This window comes from Periplaneta americana, chromosome 5, assembly GCF_040183065.1.
Source record: "Periplaneta americana isolate PAMFEO1 chromosome 5, P.americana_PAMFEO1_priV1, whole genome shotgun sequence".
Taxonomy (NCBI): domain Eukaryota; kingdom Metazoa; phylum Arthropoda; class Insecta; order Blattodea; family Blattidae; genus Periplaneta; species Periplaneta americana.
Genome location: NC_091121.1, coordinates 97557587 through 97575198, shown reverse-complemented (window position 1 = coordinate 97575198; position 17612 = coordinate 97557587). Strand labels below are relative to the sequence as shown.

Genomic DNA, 17612 nt, shown 5'->3' with positions numbered 1-17612 from the left:
CCAGAAAAGTATGTATTTCATATGCTAGGAAGATGAGCTAACAAGAATTTGGAAGTTTTCTTGGAAAACCATAAAACTTAATGAGGGTTTCGCATTGTGCTTCAACTTTCAATAGAGATAGACTAGGTCACTGGCCTCATATCTCCATCTCTTTCTGAAGTGTATGTGCAAAGATTTTCCCTAGCTACCTGGTTTACAGTTAGAAAATAACAGTAATATTGTTCTTTTAAGAGAGCAATTTCCGAGACAGAAATTGTCGGATTTTTAGTATGAGTTTGTATTAACAAAATAATAATTAATATAAACTACAATCGATTAATTTTAATCGACTCGATTATTCGATTGAATATTTTTGATCGATTAATCTTACAACAGAAATTGATCGATTAGATTAATCGATTAAATCCCACTACACTAGTCATATTATCGTGTGTGAAAACCAACATTGATTATAATCAAATATCTTTTATAGCCAAGTATTTGTTAGAATACTTAAATGATTAAAATCTATAGGCTGCATTTCTAACTCTAATTACATAAACACAGAGTATGCTATGGATAAAACTAACACACGTCCTTTTTCGTTAAGCCTTCAACTGCAACCGATGTACTCGTAATTTTCAGAGGTGTTGAGTTATTCACTTCACAGTTTTACCAACGTGTGCATTATTTATGAAATAAACTTCGTATAACCATTTTTATTCTATACATATGAGGAATCCATACCTGAAGTTTTGCTCATTTTTTTCGTTAGATCCGTATAATAGAATGGAGATATTTCGGTTAAAAATGAACAACAGTTGTATAATATGTTAAACTGTAGCTCTGAATTTCATACGTGATAAGGTTCAGATGTAGTATCGTCAATAAACATCAGAAAATTCAATCGTCGAAGATGCATGGATATTATTTTTCTGGTACAGTTAGTTTTTATGGGATAAAATAGTATAATTTGGCCACTTTCATAATCATATCTGGACTCTCCATTCTTCATTGTGAAATGATGTGTATGAGAATCTGAAATGTCTGAATTCAGGACACTTTGATGGTTGTGAACCTGTGGAGTTTCCACAACGATCCGGAATTTTGGGAAGATCCAGAGGTATATCGGCCGGAGAGATTTCTGGATGTCCATGGACAACTACTCAAGAAGGACTATTCTTTGCCATTCGGAGCAGGTCAGTTTTTCTGCAAACAGCTTTCATTTTCTCAATATGTATGATATGATACGATATTTATTTTCAGTCAACATACGGAGGGTTGTTTTCGATCTTTGATGAAGAATCTCACTTGGGTATTACCTTAAGAACAACCATATCTCCACCATTTATATTTGATGTCCCTTCACTCTGATTATAACTCTACATTTCAACTTCCACTCATGAAGACTTCTGTGTAGTGCAGCCATGTCTATATTCACTCACTCTCCTTATAGGCTTTGCAGAGACCATCTAGAGCTCTTTTCAGAATTTAAAATGAGCAGAACCCCATGCCAGGAGCATCCGGCCATTTTACGAGAATTTTACTGAAATATATAGTGTGAATTCCTGTTTCCTGTTCTATTCTCTTAATGTCTCGATGCCTTATCTTGATATTAGAGTTGACTTTGGACTTTTTAGTAACATGTCGAATTAATTTCCTATAAATGAATCCAGCAGTAGTGAGAAAAGTTTTCCTGCATTCAGAGTACAATTTTTTGGCTTACTGCTAGAGACTGTCAGCGATGCTCATATGTCGACTGCACTTGTGGAGCATCATGCACGCATGTGTGGACTGTGTGCTTCTTTTCTCGACGCTGCGAGTATGAAGACTTGCTCTGGCGATCTTTTAATTTTACATTAAGAAAAGTACAAATATTTGTTGTACTTTTTCATTGTTATTTTATTATATTTTGTAAATAGGCGTACTATTTGCGATTATAACTAGTCAACTCGTCACGCAAGAAAAGCTATCCCTTAAATAGGTGTGTGTGTGTGTGTATATATATATATATATATATAATCATTTTATTCATTATCTATATTTAATAACTTAATGAATTTTGAAGGGTGTTTGAGAATAAGGTTCTTAGGAAAATATTTGGGGCTAAGAGGGATGAAGTTACAGGAGAATGGAGAAAGTTACACAACGCAGAACTTCACGCATTTTATTCTTCACCTGACATAATTAGGAAAATTAAATCAAGATGGGCAGGTATCACGTATGGGCGAATCCAGAAGTGCATATAGAGTGTTAGTTGGGAGGCCGGAGGGAAAAAGACGTTTGGGGAGGCTGAGACGTAGATGGAGGATAATATTAAAATGGATTTGAGGGAGATTGGATATGATGATAGAGAGTGGATTAATCTTGCACAGGATAGGGACCTATGGCGGGCTTACTTGAGGGCGGTAATGAACTTTCGGGTTCCTTAAAAGCCATCTGTAAGTAAGTAATGAATTTTGAAACCAAATCGAACATGTTTAAATGGGTTATTTCTTTTATGATATTACAGTAACAAATATTTATAAGTCCACACCTGTGGAGTAACTGTCAGCGCGTCTGGCCGCGAAACCAGGTGGCCCGGGTTCGAATCCCGGTCGGGGCAAGTTATCTGGTTGAGGTTTTTTCCGGGGTTTTCCCTCAACCCAATACGAGCAAATGGTGGGTAACTTTTGTGCTGGACCCTGGACTCATTTCACTGGCATTATCACCTTCATTTCATTCAGACGCTAAATAACCTAGATGTTGATACAGCGTCGTAAAATAACCCAATAAAGTAAAATATATATATATATATATATATATATTTATAATCAAAGGACTAGAAATACATTGTTTCAGAGTTCTCAACTTAAATGTCAAAACTTCATGAAATTGAAAACGTCGTTACATTTGGAGTTACTTGTTATGTGAGATACATTTTTTGTTTTAGTTTATAGGTACTATGACGAATTATTGTAACTAACCAACGTATTTGGTTTCCATTCCCCATATAAGGCCCATAAACCTTGAATTAGTCCGAAAAGCCTTGTTGGATAATAGGAAGTAATTTACAATTTCCAATAATTTGTAAATTACTTTAAATGTAATTATTACATTTGCCTTAATCATAACAATTTATTAATAAAGAAAAGTTACCAGAATGACTTAGATTATAAAAACAGAAAATCCGTTACCATAAAAAAATTCTGGAAAACTCTTAGAAACAGACTTAAATCTCCATGACTATACCTTTCCTAACAATGGGATAAAAACACGCTGTCTACCAGATCCACAATACAAAGATAAAAATAATAACCAAAGGTTACATATTCCAGAAACAAACTACCATAATATGCCGAACAAAAGGGGAAAGTATAGCCCACACTCTATCCCTATATAAATGATCTCACTTTTAAGTCACCAAAACAGAGTGATTATATACATTAATCTTCACGGCACAGTTCTCATATAAAATTATCGGGCCACACGAAAAATCCCATAGTCAACTTTACTTAACGTGTAACACTCAGACTAGTTTCCTAGAACTCACAACGTCCTGCACTTTACGAGCCATAAATATGGAGGATAACTAGAACATGCCAGACGTGGACATGTAAGCTACGGTTTGGCTACGACGATCTTCGTCGAACGAACATCGCCGAGGATTGAAATCGCCAGCGGTCATCGTCAGAGAGTGGTTTCTTTACCGGCGAACTTCGTAGATGAATAGCAGATTGTTTTATATAGTTGACCATGTCTGATCAGCTGATATGTGGATGACAATATGACAACGTTATAATATAAGTTTTGCCTTGAAAAACAAGTACGGATCTTTAAAGTAGTTAATGTCATGTTTAGAAATAGATATACAGAGGGGTGTTTTAATTCACTGATATTAAGACATCTTGAAAATGAAACCACCAATTTTAAGGAATATTTCAGACTTTCTCCCGAACAATTTCATTTTGTTTTAAGTTCAATTGAAAATTATATTTTTAAAATTACCCACAACATTTATTCACAAACCAATAAGCCCATCTGAAAGATAAGCATAACTTTAAGGTAAAAACCAATTATATAAACACTTTATTTTTACTTTTTACAATGTTATTTTTTCATTTAGGAGCATTTATTTAGGAAATAATGTTACAAATAAAAAAAAAATGTGAGGAGGTTGTTGCACTTCTCTCCTTTGCTCGGAATTCCACTTCACTTACTATTTCACACTCAAACTTTTGCTTCAGTAGCTAAATCTGCCGCATCGTGTGTGTGTGTGTGTCCTTCAATTATGAATCACTTTACTCAATTGTATTAACAGTTCTGGCTGTTACAAAATATAAATTTGGTATTGTTTACGTTGGTTCTTCTTTTTGGCTCATGTCGAACAGGAATTTGTGTTTAATTAATTAATATCTCGTCTTCATTAGTGGAGAAATTGCAGAAAGATTTCTGTTTTACCGCCATTATGGTATTATGATGTATAAATCACACGTTATTAAATGATTTAATTCATGACCTACTGTAATTTTACAATTGGTTTCTCGGCGATCCTCGCCAGGTTTTTGCCTCCAAGGCAAACGCCGACGATGTTCGTCGAGCCCAACGACGTTCGTTGACGTTCATCGCCGTAAAGAAACCAGGCACATTCATATCAACGGAACAGAATCCCAGCGAATATCGCCAGCGATGATCGTCGGCGAAGATCGCCGTAGCCAAACCACAGTCTACTATATACAATCGCGAAGCTCAATATGTAGTAAAAATGCAAACATGGGTAGTTGCCCACCACTAGGATCGCTACTATCGCCTCATCATCACAGATCTCTCTCCTAGCAGACGACAAAATATGTTACACTTTCGTTGTCGTGTTCTTTTGGAAAAATTAACACCTTCCTTCCATTATTGAAATATTAAATGCATAAAGTTAATTTATTATTTTAATTAAGTATATTAAATTCCACCATAAACTCGAAGATATCTGCAAGAAATAAGTTAATATAATTTTTGTTTATGCAAAACGAACTGAAATTTACTATAATAGCTTCACTCATTCAAGATTATAGCGATAATTAACTATGAAACCGATAAATATTAATTTGCATTTCCCTTTACAACAATAATAATGGAAATATGAATTAATGGAGTAACTTACGTGTACCGGTACCGGTACTTGTAGTGTAGGCTTACGTAGTTAACAAAGTGGGATGAGGTTAAGCAATAATAATCACACCAGAATTGGAAATAAAACGTGATCAATAAATTTTATTGTAACAGACTTTTTCTACGTCTCTAGTAAAGCAACAAATTAAAATAACAATAAAATTAACAGCTATAATTAAAAACATATCCTTTGAAAAAAAAGTAGGCCTAAGCAATAATAATCCCACCAGAATTGAAAATAAAACGTGATCAATAAATTTCATTAAAACAAACTTAATTTTTCTACGTCTTTAGCAAAACAACACATAAAATATAATAACAAAATTAATAGCTACAATTAAAAATATATCCTCTGAAAAAAAAAAGTAGACCTAACCTTTATTTCTCTGGAAATTTAGCAGCCTAAGTGACAGAACTTTAACCGGTATCTAATGTCCTTTCGGTTAGACTGAAACATTTCATTGTGAAATTTAAGGATATAATGTATTCTAACAGTCACAAAGAACTTCAAATTAACAGTTTTGTTTCTGCACAGCATTCTTGTGGAAACCCAGGATCCTTTCTGAATCTTTCAGATTTCGGAAAAAGGATAACTCTGGCCTCTTTCTCTTACTGTTGCTACAATTTATAGCACTACAAACGTCTCCTCCTTGTCCCATATTATTATTCCAATTATTATATTTTAGCCATTAACATTTTCATTACAACCAATAACGAACATTTCACAAGCATCAATGTGAAATACGCAACGAGCTAGCACTCGATAGAAATACGACACAGTCCAAAGTCGACCATGGACAGTCTATTGTTTCTAGTTGCTAACCGCTTGGAGCGCTTTATCACAAGATTTGCAAAAAAACACCTCAAGCTTCGCGACTGTATATAGTAGACTGTGGCCAAACCGTAGCTGTAGAGCTAGCAAATACACCAAAATGGCGAGACCACATCACCAAACTCTTGAATCCGCGACAGAGACTGCTCCATATGTACAGACGAAAAGTAGAAATCAGCGCGACGTGCGTCGAACCTCGGTCGGCTGCTACTAATGTAACTCAAGACCAGGCTTCGGCCTAGGAACACAGAGTAACTATACTTTGACCAAAACTACTTCCGACTTGACAGCTTACAGAGAAGGGTGAGCAGTGTTGTCATGTTGCCCATCTTTCGTGTAAGCGAGCACGCTGCCGATAGAGTGCAGTAATGAACAGCTGACTTGAACATATACACTTCCAACCAATTTGTTTAACGCTAGGCATTAAAATTTGTGTACATTATTATTTTATCAGTTTATTATTATTATTATTATTATTATTATTATTATTATTATTATTATTCAATATAATACCGTTAGAAAGGCGTTGAAAAAATTGTAAACTGTAAAAATATCTATGATTAAAAATCTACACGGCCTTTTTCTTTTCCAATATCGATAACAGTGCTTTTATTAATTTTAACACAAAGAGCAGTTCTCATTATGACTTGCGCCAAAGGTAAAATAGGCCCTCCATTATCTTTTCCCTCTCAAAATACTCTCTTACATTACACACCATCTCTCGCGTTTGACTCTCTAACGGGGCATCTTGTCCAATATTCTTTGTTCTTCGCCTGCCTTTTCTTCCTTCCGACATTGCACAAGTCATCTGTTTAAAAATCTCGCAGAAACTAGAAACGCACACTAGTCACACACTCCACCAATGACAATGAAGATAATACGTCTAATATGATTTAAACACAATAATTATTATCGATATACTAAAACAATAATACAACTAAATAATATTTTTAATTCACACAAAGCACGCTCTAACCAGCCAAACTGAAAGTCATTCCGGGCACTATATTCATCACTACGCCGTGGTATTCAAGTGCAACTTGTAAACATAGACACGACAACACCGTCCCGTTACCAGGTTACGCGTCTTTCTTGATTGGTTGATTTCAATGGTTGTCATGGTAACATGCTAAAGGCGCCATTTGTCACGTCGGAAGTAGTTTTGGACAGACCATAGTATGAGGTTTAGAGTACACGGAGTATAAATGACATCATGACCCGTGTGGGGTGACTGCAACAGCACAGGTGGGTCCGTAATGTGCATTACCGTTGTGTGTATTGCTGCTTGGCTGCGTTACATGTAACAGGCTTTTGCGTAGGGGCACCTGATTGAAGCTAACAACTCACTTTAATACTTTAATGGTAGACATTTATTGTCTGCAGTAGGAATGTACTGTAGATACTGCATCTGTACGGGGTGAAATATATTTCATGCCGTATTATGACGGACTGTTCACATGTTGAGACACGAAGTAACGACGCGCTCCATCTCCCAGTCCACTCGACCAACACAACACTATCGACCGTGCATTCTGAACTTATGCGTTTCTGTGCCCAGGAACGAAGTCTCCTCATGATGACTTCCACTCAGCCTATGCCGGTCGAGCCCCACTCGGATCCCGACCTGGTAGAAAATCCAACTCCACTCACGATCGCTTAGCGATCTCTATTCTCGGTCAGCTTACCGATGCGCGATGTTTCCTCTCAGCTGGTAGGAATACGATTCCCTGGCAAGCCGGAACGCCTCACTCAAGTAAATACAAGAACGGCTAGAAATTTAAACCTGCCAATGAAATCAAATACAGAATTTTGTACCTAAAGGTAATCTCGCTTTCCAGTATATAAAATAATAAAAGAGAGAAACTAACGGGAAAAATAATTAACAAAAAAGAGAGCCATCTATGAGAAAAGGAAGACACTACATAAGAAATGAAAAGAAATAAGAAAGGATAAACCAAAAAATAATCAATAAAAGGAATATAGGACATAAACCAGACGTGGCAAAGGCAATAGCCACATAGGAACAAATATGTGCATATTATGCTGCTGGAGCTGAATGACAGTGAGCAGTATGGAATGAAGATAAATAGAAATAAGACGAAGAGCATGGTCATAGGAAAAAAAAATACAGAAGATAAACTTGCGAATTCTAAATGAGGCGTAGAGCAAGTGAACAGCTTCAAATACTTGAGGTGTACTATAAGCAGTAACATGAGCTGCTGCCAGGAAATCAAAAGGAGTATAGCAATGGCCAGGGAAGCCTTTAAGAGAAAAAAAGAGCATTTTCTGCAGACCTCTGGAAAAAGAACTAAGGAAGAGATTAGCGAAGTGCTTTGTATGGAGTGTGAATTGTATGGGGCAGAAACATGGACATTACGACGAAGTGAAGAGAAGCGAATAGAAGCATTTGAAATGTGAATATGCAGAAGAATGGAACGTGTGTAGTGGACAGAGAGAGTAAGAAATGAAGCTGTGTTGGAAAGAGTGAGCGAAGAAAGACTGACACTGAAACTGATCAAGAAGAGGGAAAAAGAATTGGTTGGGTCACTGGGTGAGAAGAAACTATCTACTGAAGGATGCACTGGAAGGAATGATGAACGTTCGGGGTAGAAAGTAGGAAAGATTGGTGAAAGCTGGGTTTGCAGTGAAAGTCCTGCCCTTGGGCAGAATACTAAATGAAATGAATAAATGAATGATTCTATATTACTTTATTTTCTGTATTTAAGAAATATATTATGAAACAACTAAACATGTTGAAATAGATTACTTTTTTTATAATATTACAGTAAGAATTATTAATAAATTGTTCCAAAGTTCTCAACATAAACCAATGTCTGAATTTAAAATTGACATCATCATTACAATTTGAGTTATTTTATGCAAGATAAGTAAGCTAACTGGTAAAACAATAAATAAACACTACAACACAAGTTTGACGTGCATAGTTGGTTATTTTCAAATTTATTTTTGCAGAAATCTTAGTTGCATATAGCTAATTTAACTCTTGTTTTTTTTTTTTTTTTTTTTTTTTTTTGGATTTCTGACATCTTTTATTTTGTTTGATATTTTCCTTCACTTTCCCCAAATAAATACATATTTTCCCCTTCTCGGTTAAAATGTACTGACGGGGAAACCACTCCTTTATTCACAGATCTACCAGTCATAATTATTGAAATATTGCACACCGACTTCATTCTGACTGTAACACAGCAGTACTCCACTTGATAGAGTTACTGCCTACCGCGACACGCATGAACATATCCAGTTTGGTTGCTTGCACTTAGGTTCCACAGTGGAGGAAATGGGCGCTCTTCCACAAAAATCAGTGAGATGCCCAACTAGGCTGACCAAATTTTTTATGGTCCAGCAGGGGACATCGAAAATTTCAAGAAAAACTACAAACGCTTACCTAGTCACTCACCGTTAAAATATTGCAGAAAATACTTGTAACAGTAGATACAATGATAGAACTTCGCACACTAAATTTGTAGAGTATCTGCACTTCTTAAAATTTAAATGCATAAACATACATAATTCTTAAATACAGGATGGACCCATCGAAAGTACCTAATTTCAGTTTGTATGTGACATTGAAGATAGAAACTTACGGTAACGTTTATATGAAAGGAAAACTCAAGTTTCGAATCCTATCTGTAGATGGTGCGCAGACACGGCTTTTTTCGTAGATTCTATCGATTGTCAAAATGGCGACACTGCAGATGAAAGCGCAAACTGTGTTGTGGTATGCGGAGTTTAAATCAATTGTTAGAGTTCAAAGGGAGTATCGGCGAGTGTTTAACTATGATGCATCAACTGCTAAAAGCATTAAGAAGTGGCACGATACATGTTTAGCTACAGGATTGGTGTTGAAGAAGCATGGTGGTGGTCGTAGAACATCCGACGAAATGGTTGAAAATGTTCAAGCCGCGTATGATCGAAGCCAGCGGAAGCCATTAAGAAGAGCTTCGCGGGAACTTCAAGTACCAAAATCAACATTGCAACGAAATGTCCAAGAACGTCTCAAACTGTACGCATACAAAGTGCAGTTAATGCAGCGTGTGGAGCCGGATGACAAACCCAAACGAGTGGAATTCGCCAATACGATGCTAGACAGTCTCGGCGCTGATCCTGACTTTATGTCTAAAAGATTTTCTTCTCGGACGAAGCCACGTTCCATGTGTCGGCTAAAGTAAATCGGCATAATGTGCTGATCTGGGGATCGCAAAATTCTCATGCTATACAAGAGCACGTTCGTGATAGTCCCAAGTTAAATGTATGGTGCGGTTTGTCACAGCAACAAGTCATTGGACCGTTTTTCTTCGCCGGGAAAACTGTGTGTGGTACCAAATATCTTGGCATGCTGGAGCAGTTCTTCTTTCCACAAATTGAACACATGCAGCCAATCGCTTGGCCCCCGAGATCTCCGGATTTAACAGCGCTCGATTTCTTTCTCTGGGACTTCGTCAAAGATAAAGTGTACGCTACCCCAGTCAGAGACTTTCGTGATCTTCGGGAGCGCATCATAGAGGCTATTGAGAGCATTCCAAAAGACATGCTCCAACGTGCTTGGCAAGAAATCGTTCATCGCCTCGATATCGGCACAGTGACAGCTGGAGCTCACATAAAGATATGGTGATGTGCATATCGAAACTTGTTGAGTTTTCCTTTTATATAATCGTTACTGTAGGTTTCTATCTTCAACCGTTTACCAGTCACATACAATTGAAATTAGGTACATTCGAGCGGTCCACCCTGTATAATTATAGCCACTAAGAATTCAACTTCAGTACTGGTACTGACGCATGCATTGATGTCTTTTACATAATATTGTACACAATGAACTCTAACACGCACGCACACGCACACACACATTTTACAAGTATTTGTCTGAAGATTGTATCTTTTTAAGGGTCTGTTCATTCCCATTCAGCTTCACACTAAGTGTTTCACATGAGAAATGAAAGCTTGTTTTCACTTGTAAAAAAGCTTTAACTGTTTCAACTTTATTTCTTGACTTTTCATCAGTTCAGGTTGAGTTCATTGTGGAGAAAAGTCTTTCAAATGATGAATTATTGACTGGAAGACACATGATTAATGACACTATTTTACGAAGATTTTGAAATGGGGTGGATTTTTTTTTTTTTTTTTTTGAAATGTTGAAAAACTTCATACCACTTTTCACCTGTTGGTTTGTCACAAAATTTCTCAAGTTTTGAACTGCTTACAAATGGACGCTGCGCAGTTCTAACGCTTTTACGCAACGCGAATGCTAAGATGACCAAAGAAAAAGATGCTACGTTCTTTTCGAAGAGTGCAGAATATCTCATGATGTGCTCGCTGGTTCTTCTGTTTGATACTGAGAACCGTTCATAAATGCGCATGAATCGCAGCAGTTCCAATAAAATGTTATTGAAACAAAATCAAAGCTTCTGGGGACAAAAGCGGGGACATTTTCTCCCCGGGAACAGTAACTCAAAACCGGGGACTGTCCCCGCAAATCGGGGACGTCTGGTCAGCCTATGCCCAACGCTAGACAAAGGACTTCACTTTCCCCACAATGTCTGGAGTTCACCTGTTTCCTTTTAGACTCATACGCATGAATGGCCATTTCAATTTTATTTAACACATCCTTGTTTTGATACTGTAAAATTCAGATATTGCACACTTATAAAATTGAAGAATAACACTAGCTTGCGTCGTAATGGACAGCGACGTAATCTTTTCAAAAGGGCTAAATTATTTTAGGCACCTTTGCAGCTTGTCACTTCTATAAAATTAATGCCAAATGTCTTGTTCCTTACTTATAAAACTGACCCTAACACATACACAGCAGTGCCACAATCATAATCTCAACTCACCAAAGATCGGAAACAACCTTCCTTACGTCTATGTCATGGTGAAGTCATATTTCTGTATTCCTGTCACGGTCACCAGTTTTATTTAAATTCACAACTTAGAAATAACATTATCTCCAACCAGCCTAATGTTTTTTCTATCTATAATATAATCTTGTATACACCTAACTTTTATCGAATTCAATTTGGTGTGATCTTTGTAACTTCTAAGTTCATATGTATGTATGTATACTTTTCGCTGGTTGATTGGAAGAGAAGGCCTTACGGCTTTAACTCTGCCAGCTAAAATGCATATTATTATTATTATTATTATTATTATTATTATTATTATTATTATTATTATTATTATTATTATTATTATTATTAAAACACTTTACTGCAAGTTACTGAATTTAGTGCTGCAAAACACACTTGTTAACCTTCTTAACGAACACTGACAATGCGAAATTACTTTACATCTTTAGCTACAGCTGAGGACTTGTTAAAAGTATCTCCAACAATCATTTTACAGGTAAGCGACTATGTGCAGGAGAAACGTACTCAAGACACTTCATGTTTCTCACATTGTCGGCCCTAATGCAGAATTTCACCGTCAAGGGAGTTCCTGGGAAGCCTCTCCCCACCATGGAACCCGACAGACCAGGGATCATTGTTACGAAGAATGACTTCTGGGTGAGATTTGAACCGAGGGAGTGACGTTTTTGAGCAACTTTTTTATTACGTATATTCCAGTGGACTATTCGACAGTTACTTTCCTATGCATGGAAAATCTCTGATTGTTACTATCGTCCAAATTTTTTAAATACTTAGGTAATGGTGACAAATACGTAATATGTCAGTTATGAATAGGGAGAGGATTTTATCATATTTGCATGTTGTTTTATTCCTTGGTTCCAAATCATATTCTACCATTATATAAATGCATTTCAAGTTATTTCTAACCAACTGTAAAGATTTTATAATTCATATTTAAGGAGTCAATGCATAATTCAGCTTTTAGGGGATATAAAATATTTTGTTATTTTTAACAATGTGATGCTTAAAATGTGATTAATTATACCGAAAATCGAAAAAATGAAATACAGAAGAAACACAGGCATTGAAACACGTTGCAGGATTTAGATTTTATTTTGATAGTCCATGTTTAATCTTTCGTACACTACTTTTAACACTTGAATATAAATAATTAATTGGCGATCTTACTCGTGTTAATTGTGTAAGAATGTGCGGGTTACAGCTGTTTCGGTGCTTCTTCACACCATCCTCAGAGCCTACTAGTAGAAGCACCGAAACAGCTGTAAGCCGCACATGCTTACTCAATTAACACGAGTAAGATCGCCATTTAATCAAGTATTTATATTTTATTTATTTCAATCTGATAACATGAAGACAGAGCACTGTTGTCAGCTAATCATTTTGGACAAATCCTTGACAATCAACAAAGCACTCAAAAGCGCTCTCGCCGAAGTGGAACCCACAGCACCGGGTCGAACTCCCCTCCTCCAGTGTTTTTCCCCTTTGTGGCCTGACTCCAAGTTGGTCATGTATGTTGACATTTTTATTATTAAGTCAACTACAAAATCTGTGTTGCCACTAATTGTGCTATAACTGTATTCAGGACTGTTTGCCCAAACTTACATCAGAATTCATGGAAAGTGTCGACTTGCTTGAGTGAATGGCATTATAACCATTGCATTTATCCTTCGTCCATGACAATATTTTCTCTTTGTAAGCAAGTTCCTCATGGATTGATTTTTCATCCAGTTGTAAGATAAGAGAGACCATGTCTGGTTCATACTTGCATGAAGAGCTCTCTCTCTCCCGTGAATACTGTTGAACAGAATTCTTATTGCACGTGGAATGATACCTGGGTCAAGATGCGTTCCTAGAAAATGTATGTGTTTTTCCTGGGCTACTGCTTCCATATGTAAACAGCAAACAATTCTGTCCATCTATGAATTTTTGCACCAACTTATGAATACTTTCCTCATACACTTCTGCTTGATTTGCATCAGGTTTGAATATCTTTGTAAACCGGATTTCGTTGATAAGAGGGTCCTTTGAGCTTCAGTAAAGTAGAAGAATCCTTCACTTTAGAAGATTCCTCTATTACATGAGAAACTATAATTGCATTTTTTTTTATCTCTGGCTTTATTAATGAAACACTTTTAAATTTCCACAAGATGGGCTTTTAGTGCATATTTCAGATTCTTCAAAAAATGGATACAAGTTTGTCCTTGTTACAGGAAATGGTATGTCAGCAGTACATATGCTAGGATGTCTCGGGTTAAAAAAAGACAGATTGTCCATTTTAACCAATGAGATTATATATAATATCTTAGATTCTCTCTTGATAAATTATTCCTTTACACTACCAACACATGCGCAATCCTTAAAAAAAAAAAATAAAATAATAATAAGTTCATAGATTTCTTTCCACTCGCTAAACTCGAATTTCGCCACCTATCAACAATAATAGAAGCACGGCAATGCGATTTTCTGTTTTTTACTTGCCAACTTGGTAAGTAAGGATATTTAATTTTGTTATAGTGACAGGACTTAGAAACTTCGACTGTGTGTAGAGTGCATTGTATTTTAGAACAGAATAGCTGCAAGAAAATTATCAATTTTTAATTAGTTTTATCAAAGATGCCTAACGAAAAATGTGCTAGAAGAGTACTTACTGCTTAAGCAATGGGTTGAAAAAACATGAAAAATTAGCAACTGATGGTGTCTCAATATTCTTATGTATAACAGAAAAGTAATAAATTGTGGGAATATGTATGATAAGACTTTGTGTTAAATTCTAACGTGCCTTGTTTACATGTTTCGACCTATTTATGGGTCATCCTCAGAACTTGTCGTTGTTGGTCTTGGAGCCTCTTGTTTTGTTTCCTGTGGGGTGTGTTCGTGCGGTATAATGTGGAGTCAAAAAGCGTGTGTGTTCTGAAATTGAGTTGTGTGTTAAGAATTTCGTTGGGGTGTGTTTTCGTGTATCTGTATATTTCATATTGTTCTAGTGTGTTTAGGTTCTGGCTTTCTGATTGGATGTGTAGTATTTCCATGTCTGTGTTGATGTCTCTGTGAGTGTAGTTGGCATTTGTAATGTGTTCTGCATATGTGGAGGTGTTTTGTAATTTTGTTATGGCTACATTACAAAGAACACATCACAGCTATAAGAAAATTACAGAACACCTCCACATATACAGAACACATCACAAATGCTAACCACACCCACAGAGACATCAACACACACATGGAAATACTACACATCTAACCAAAAAGCCAGGAACTAAACACACTAGAGCAATATGACATATACAGTCACACGAAGAGACACCCCAACGAAATTCTCAACACACAACTCAATTTCAGAACTCTCACACTCTTTGACTCTACATTATACCACACGAACACACCCCCACAGTAAACGTAACAAGAGGCGCCAAAACTAACGACCAGTTCTGAGGATGACCCATAAATAGGTCGAAACATGTAAACAAGATACGTTGGAATTTAACACAAGAAAGTCTTATCATACATATTCCGAAGTGATGCAGTTTTAAAAGTTGTCATCAAGATGTATAATAATAAATTGCTAGTTTTTTTTTTTTTCTTTTTTTTTTAAGAGTGCATATTTTGGTACTTTTAGTGCATACATGTATCGCGGTTTTAAGTGCATACGTGTATACATATTTTGCTGTTTTTGGTGCTTATGAATCTTCCTCCTAGTTATAAGGTTATTACATGAGTATGTTACTACAGTGAATATACATAGGCCTTATTGTTTTAGTTCAACTGTCTCATATTCACATACTATAATGTAGATGTTAATTCTGTTACTCCATTTTTATATAGGCCTACTGTATTGTACACCTAACATTGTATTAACCTACTTTTTTATAAACCAAATAAAATATTTTTATAAAATAAACTTTTAAATGGTTATATTATTTTCAGTCTATGACTAATCACACAATATTTAGGGAGTAGTTCGTTTGTATTACATATTTCGCTGTTTGTATTAACGTTTTCATCGCTCTTGCGACATCATCAGATACATTCTTACATTATCCAATATATTAACCTGAATTCAAAATGAATTGTAAAATATTTCGCTTGCCTAAAATTGTGTATAAACTATATATTATTCATTTAAAACAATCCAAAGATAAATAAATAAGAGTAACAGCTTTAAAATCTTCTCCCACATGTCAGAGGAGAAGCATCCTGCCTGTTCCATCATCACAGCATATCTATCTCTTTCCGTACCGTTTGGTGCCTCTCTTTTTTATTTTCAGTAGTTATCAAGTGGCTTTTGGAGGTCTTGAATTATGCACCCTATCTTCTCGTATGTGATGTAGCCATTTATTATGATCATGTTTAATTTTGTCATTAATAGAACATAATTATATGTACCTCTCCTCGTATTTCGTCATTCCTCATTTTAACCATTCACAAGCATTCTTCAGTTGTTCTCAGCAACTACAAAGCTGTGCTATGAATTTTACCCTCGGTTTTACTTGTCGTCCATAACCCTACTATTTCTCTCTCAAAAAAATTCTATATTCTTGACTTGTTCCACATCTTAAAGCTTCAATGCTAATGTATAATCTGTGGAATACAATAAATGAAATGGAAATAAAAATAAATAATAGCGTAAGGCCAAATTGTTAGAAAATAAAATTTCATCTTCGTATATGTTTTTGCTTTATTCCTCAGTGCGTTATGAATGGTGGTAGCCAATATTTGATCTGAAATGTAGATAATTCTGTGTTTATATCCATCAAGTTTGCTAAATTAGGGCGCCAGCCCAACCAAAAATTTTCCTGCCCACTCTTTTGCTCAATCTAAAATGACAATAATTAATACGTACAGTTTCCATGGAAAAGAATGAGACGATTGAATATTCCTAAGCCTCAGATGTAAGACACTGCGCATGATCGGAGACCAGAGCACTGATACACAAGATAACGAATATTGAGCTACTTCAATTCAGGCCATTTGTTTTGTTACTAGCATCGTTTCGAAATTCATTTGAAAAACTGCAAAAAATATATATTATTTTAATGTACCGAAGTACATGTGATATTTCCATGCAGATATTCTGCGTCATCATACGATGAAAGAGTAATGGAACGGAGAAAAATTCTCTCCGGCGCCGGGATTTGAACCCGGGTTTTCAGCTCTACGTGCTGATGCTTTATCCGCTAAGCCACACCGGATACCACCCCGGCGTCGGACAGAATCGTCTCAGATTAAGCTCCAACTCTTGGGTTTCATCGTATGATGACGCAGAATATCTGCATGGAAAAACCATATGTACTTCGGTACATTAAAATAATATATATATGATAAGCGTAAATCACTTCGTGATTTAAGACGGCGCTTATTCCGTCGGATCCCGGCCAACTAGTCACTCATAACGAGTGCACCTCAGCACATGTGTGGACTTCGGTCCTACGTTCATAGACCTCTATGACGTAGTGCAGAGGGCGGCCACTAGGGTGAACCCAAGAGTTGGAGCTTAATCTGAGACGATTCTGTCCGACGCCGGGGTGGTATCCGGTGTGGCTTAGTGGATAAAGCATCAGCACGTAGAGCTGAAAACCCGGGTTCAAATCCCGGCGCCGTAGAGAATTTTTCTCCGTTCCATTACTCTTTCATCGTGCAAAAAATATAATAATATTACGTAAATAAAAGATAAATATATACATAAATCGTGTAGTTAAATCGACATTGGACCTTCATGACTAGATCGACACTCCGCACAGAAAGGAAAGCTTTCGTGTCGTTTCAATAGC

General features: G+C 36.3%; 1 protein-coding gene across 1 annotated transcript in view; it reads left to right on the top strand.

Annotated features, from left to right (window-relative positions):
• The window catches only part of LOC138700031 (probable cytochrome P450 304a1), an 83717-nt gene extending 67709 nt beyond the window's left edge, over positions 1–16008 (top strand). The window contains exons 9-10 of the mRNA XM_069826321.1: positions 1037–1178; positions 12320–16008. Of these exons, the coding sequence (XP_069682422.1) occupies positions 1037–1178; positions 12320–12504 (327 nt within the window). The 3' untranslated portion in view covers positions 12505–16008. The remainder of the gene's footprint in view (positions 1–1036; positions 1179–12319) is intronic.
• The last annotated feature ends 1604 nt before the right edge of the window (positions 16009–17612 follow it).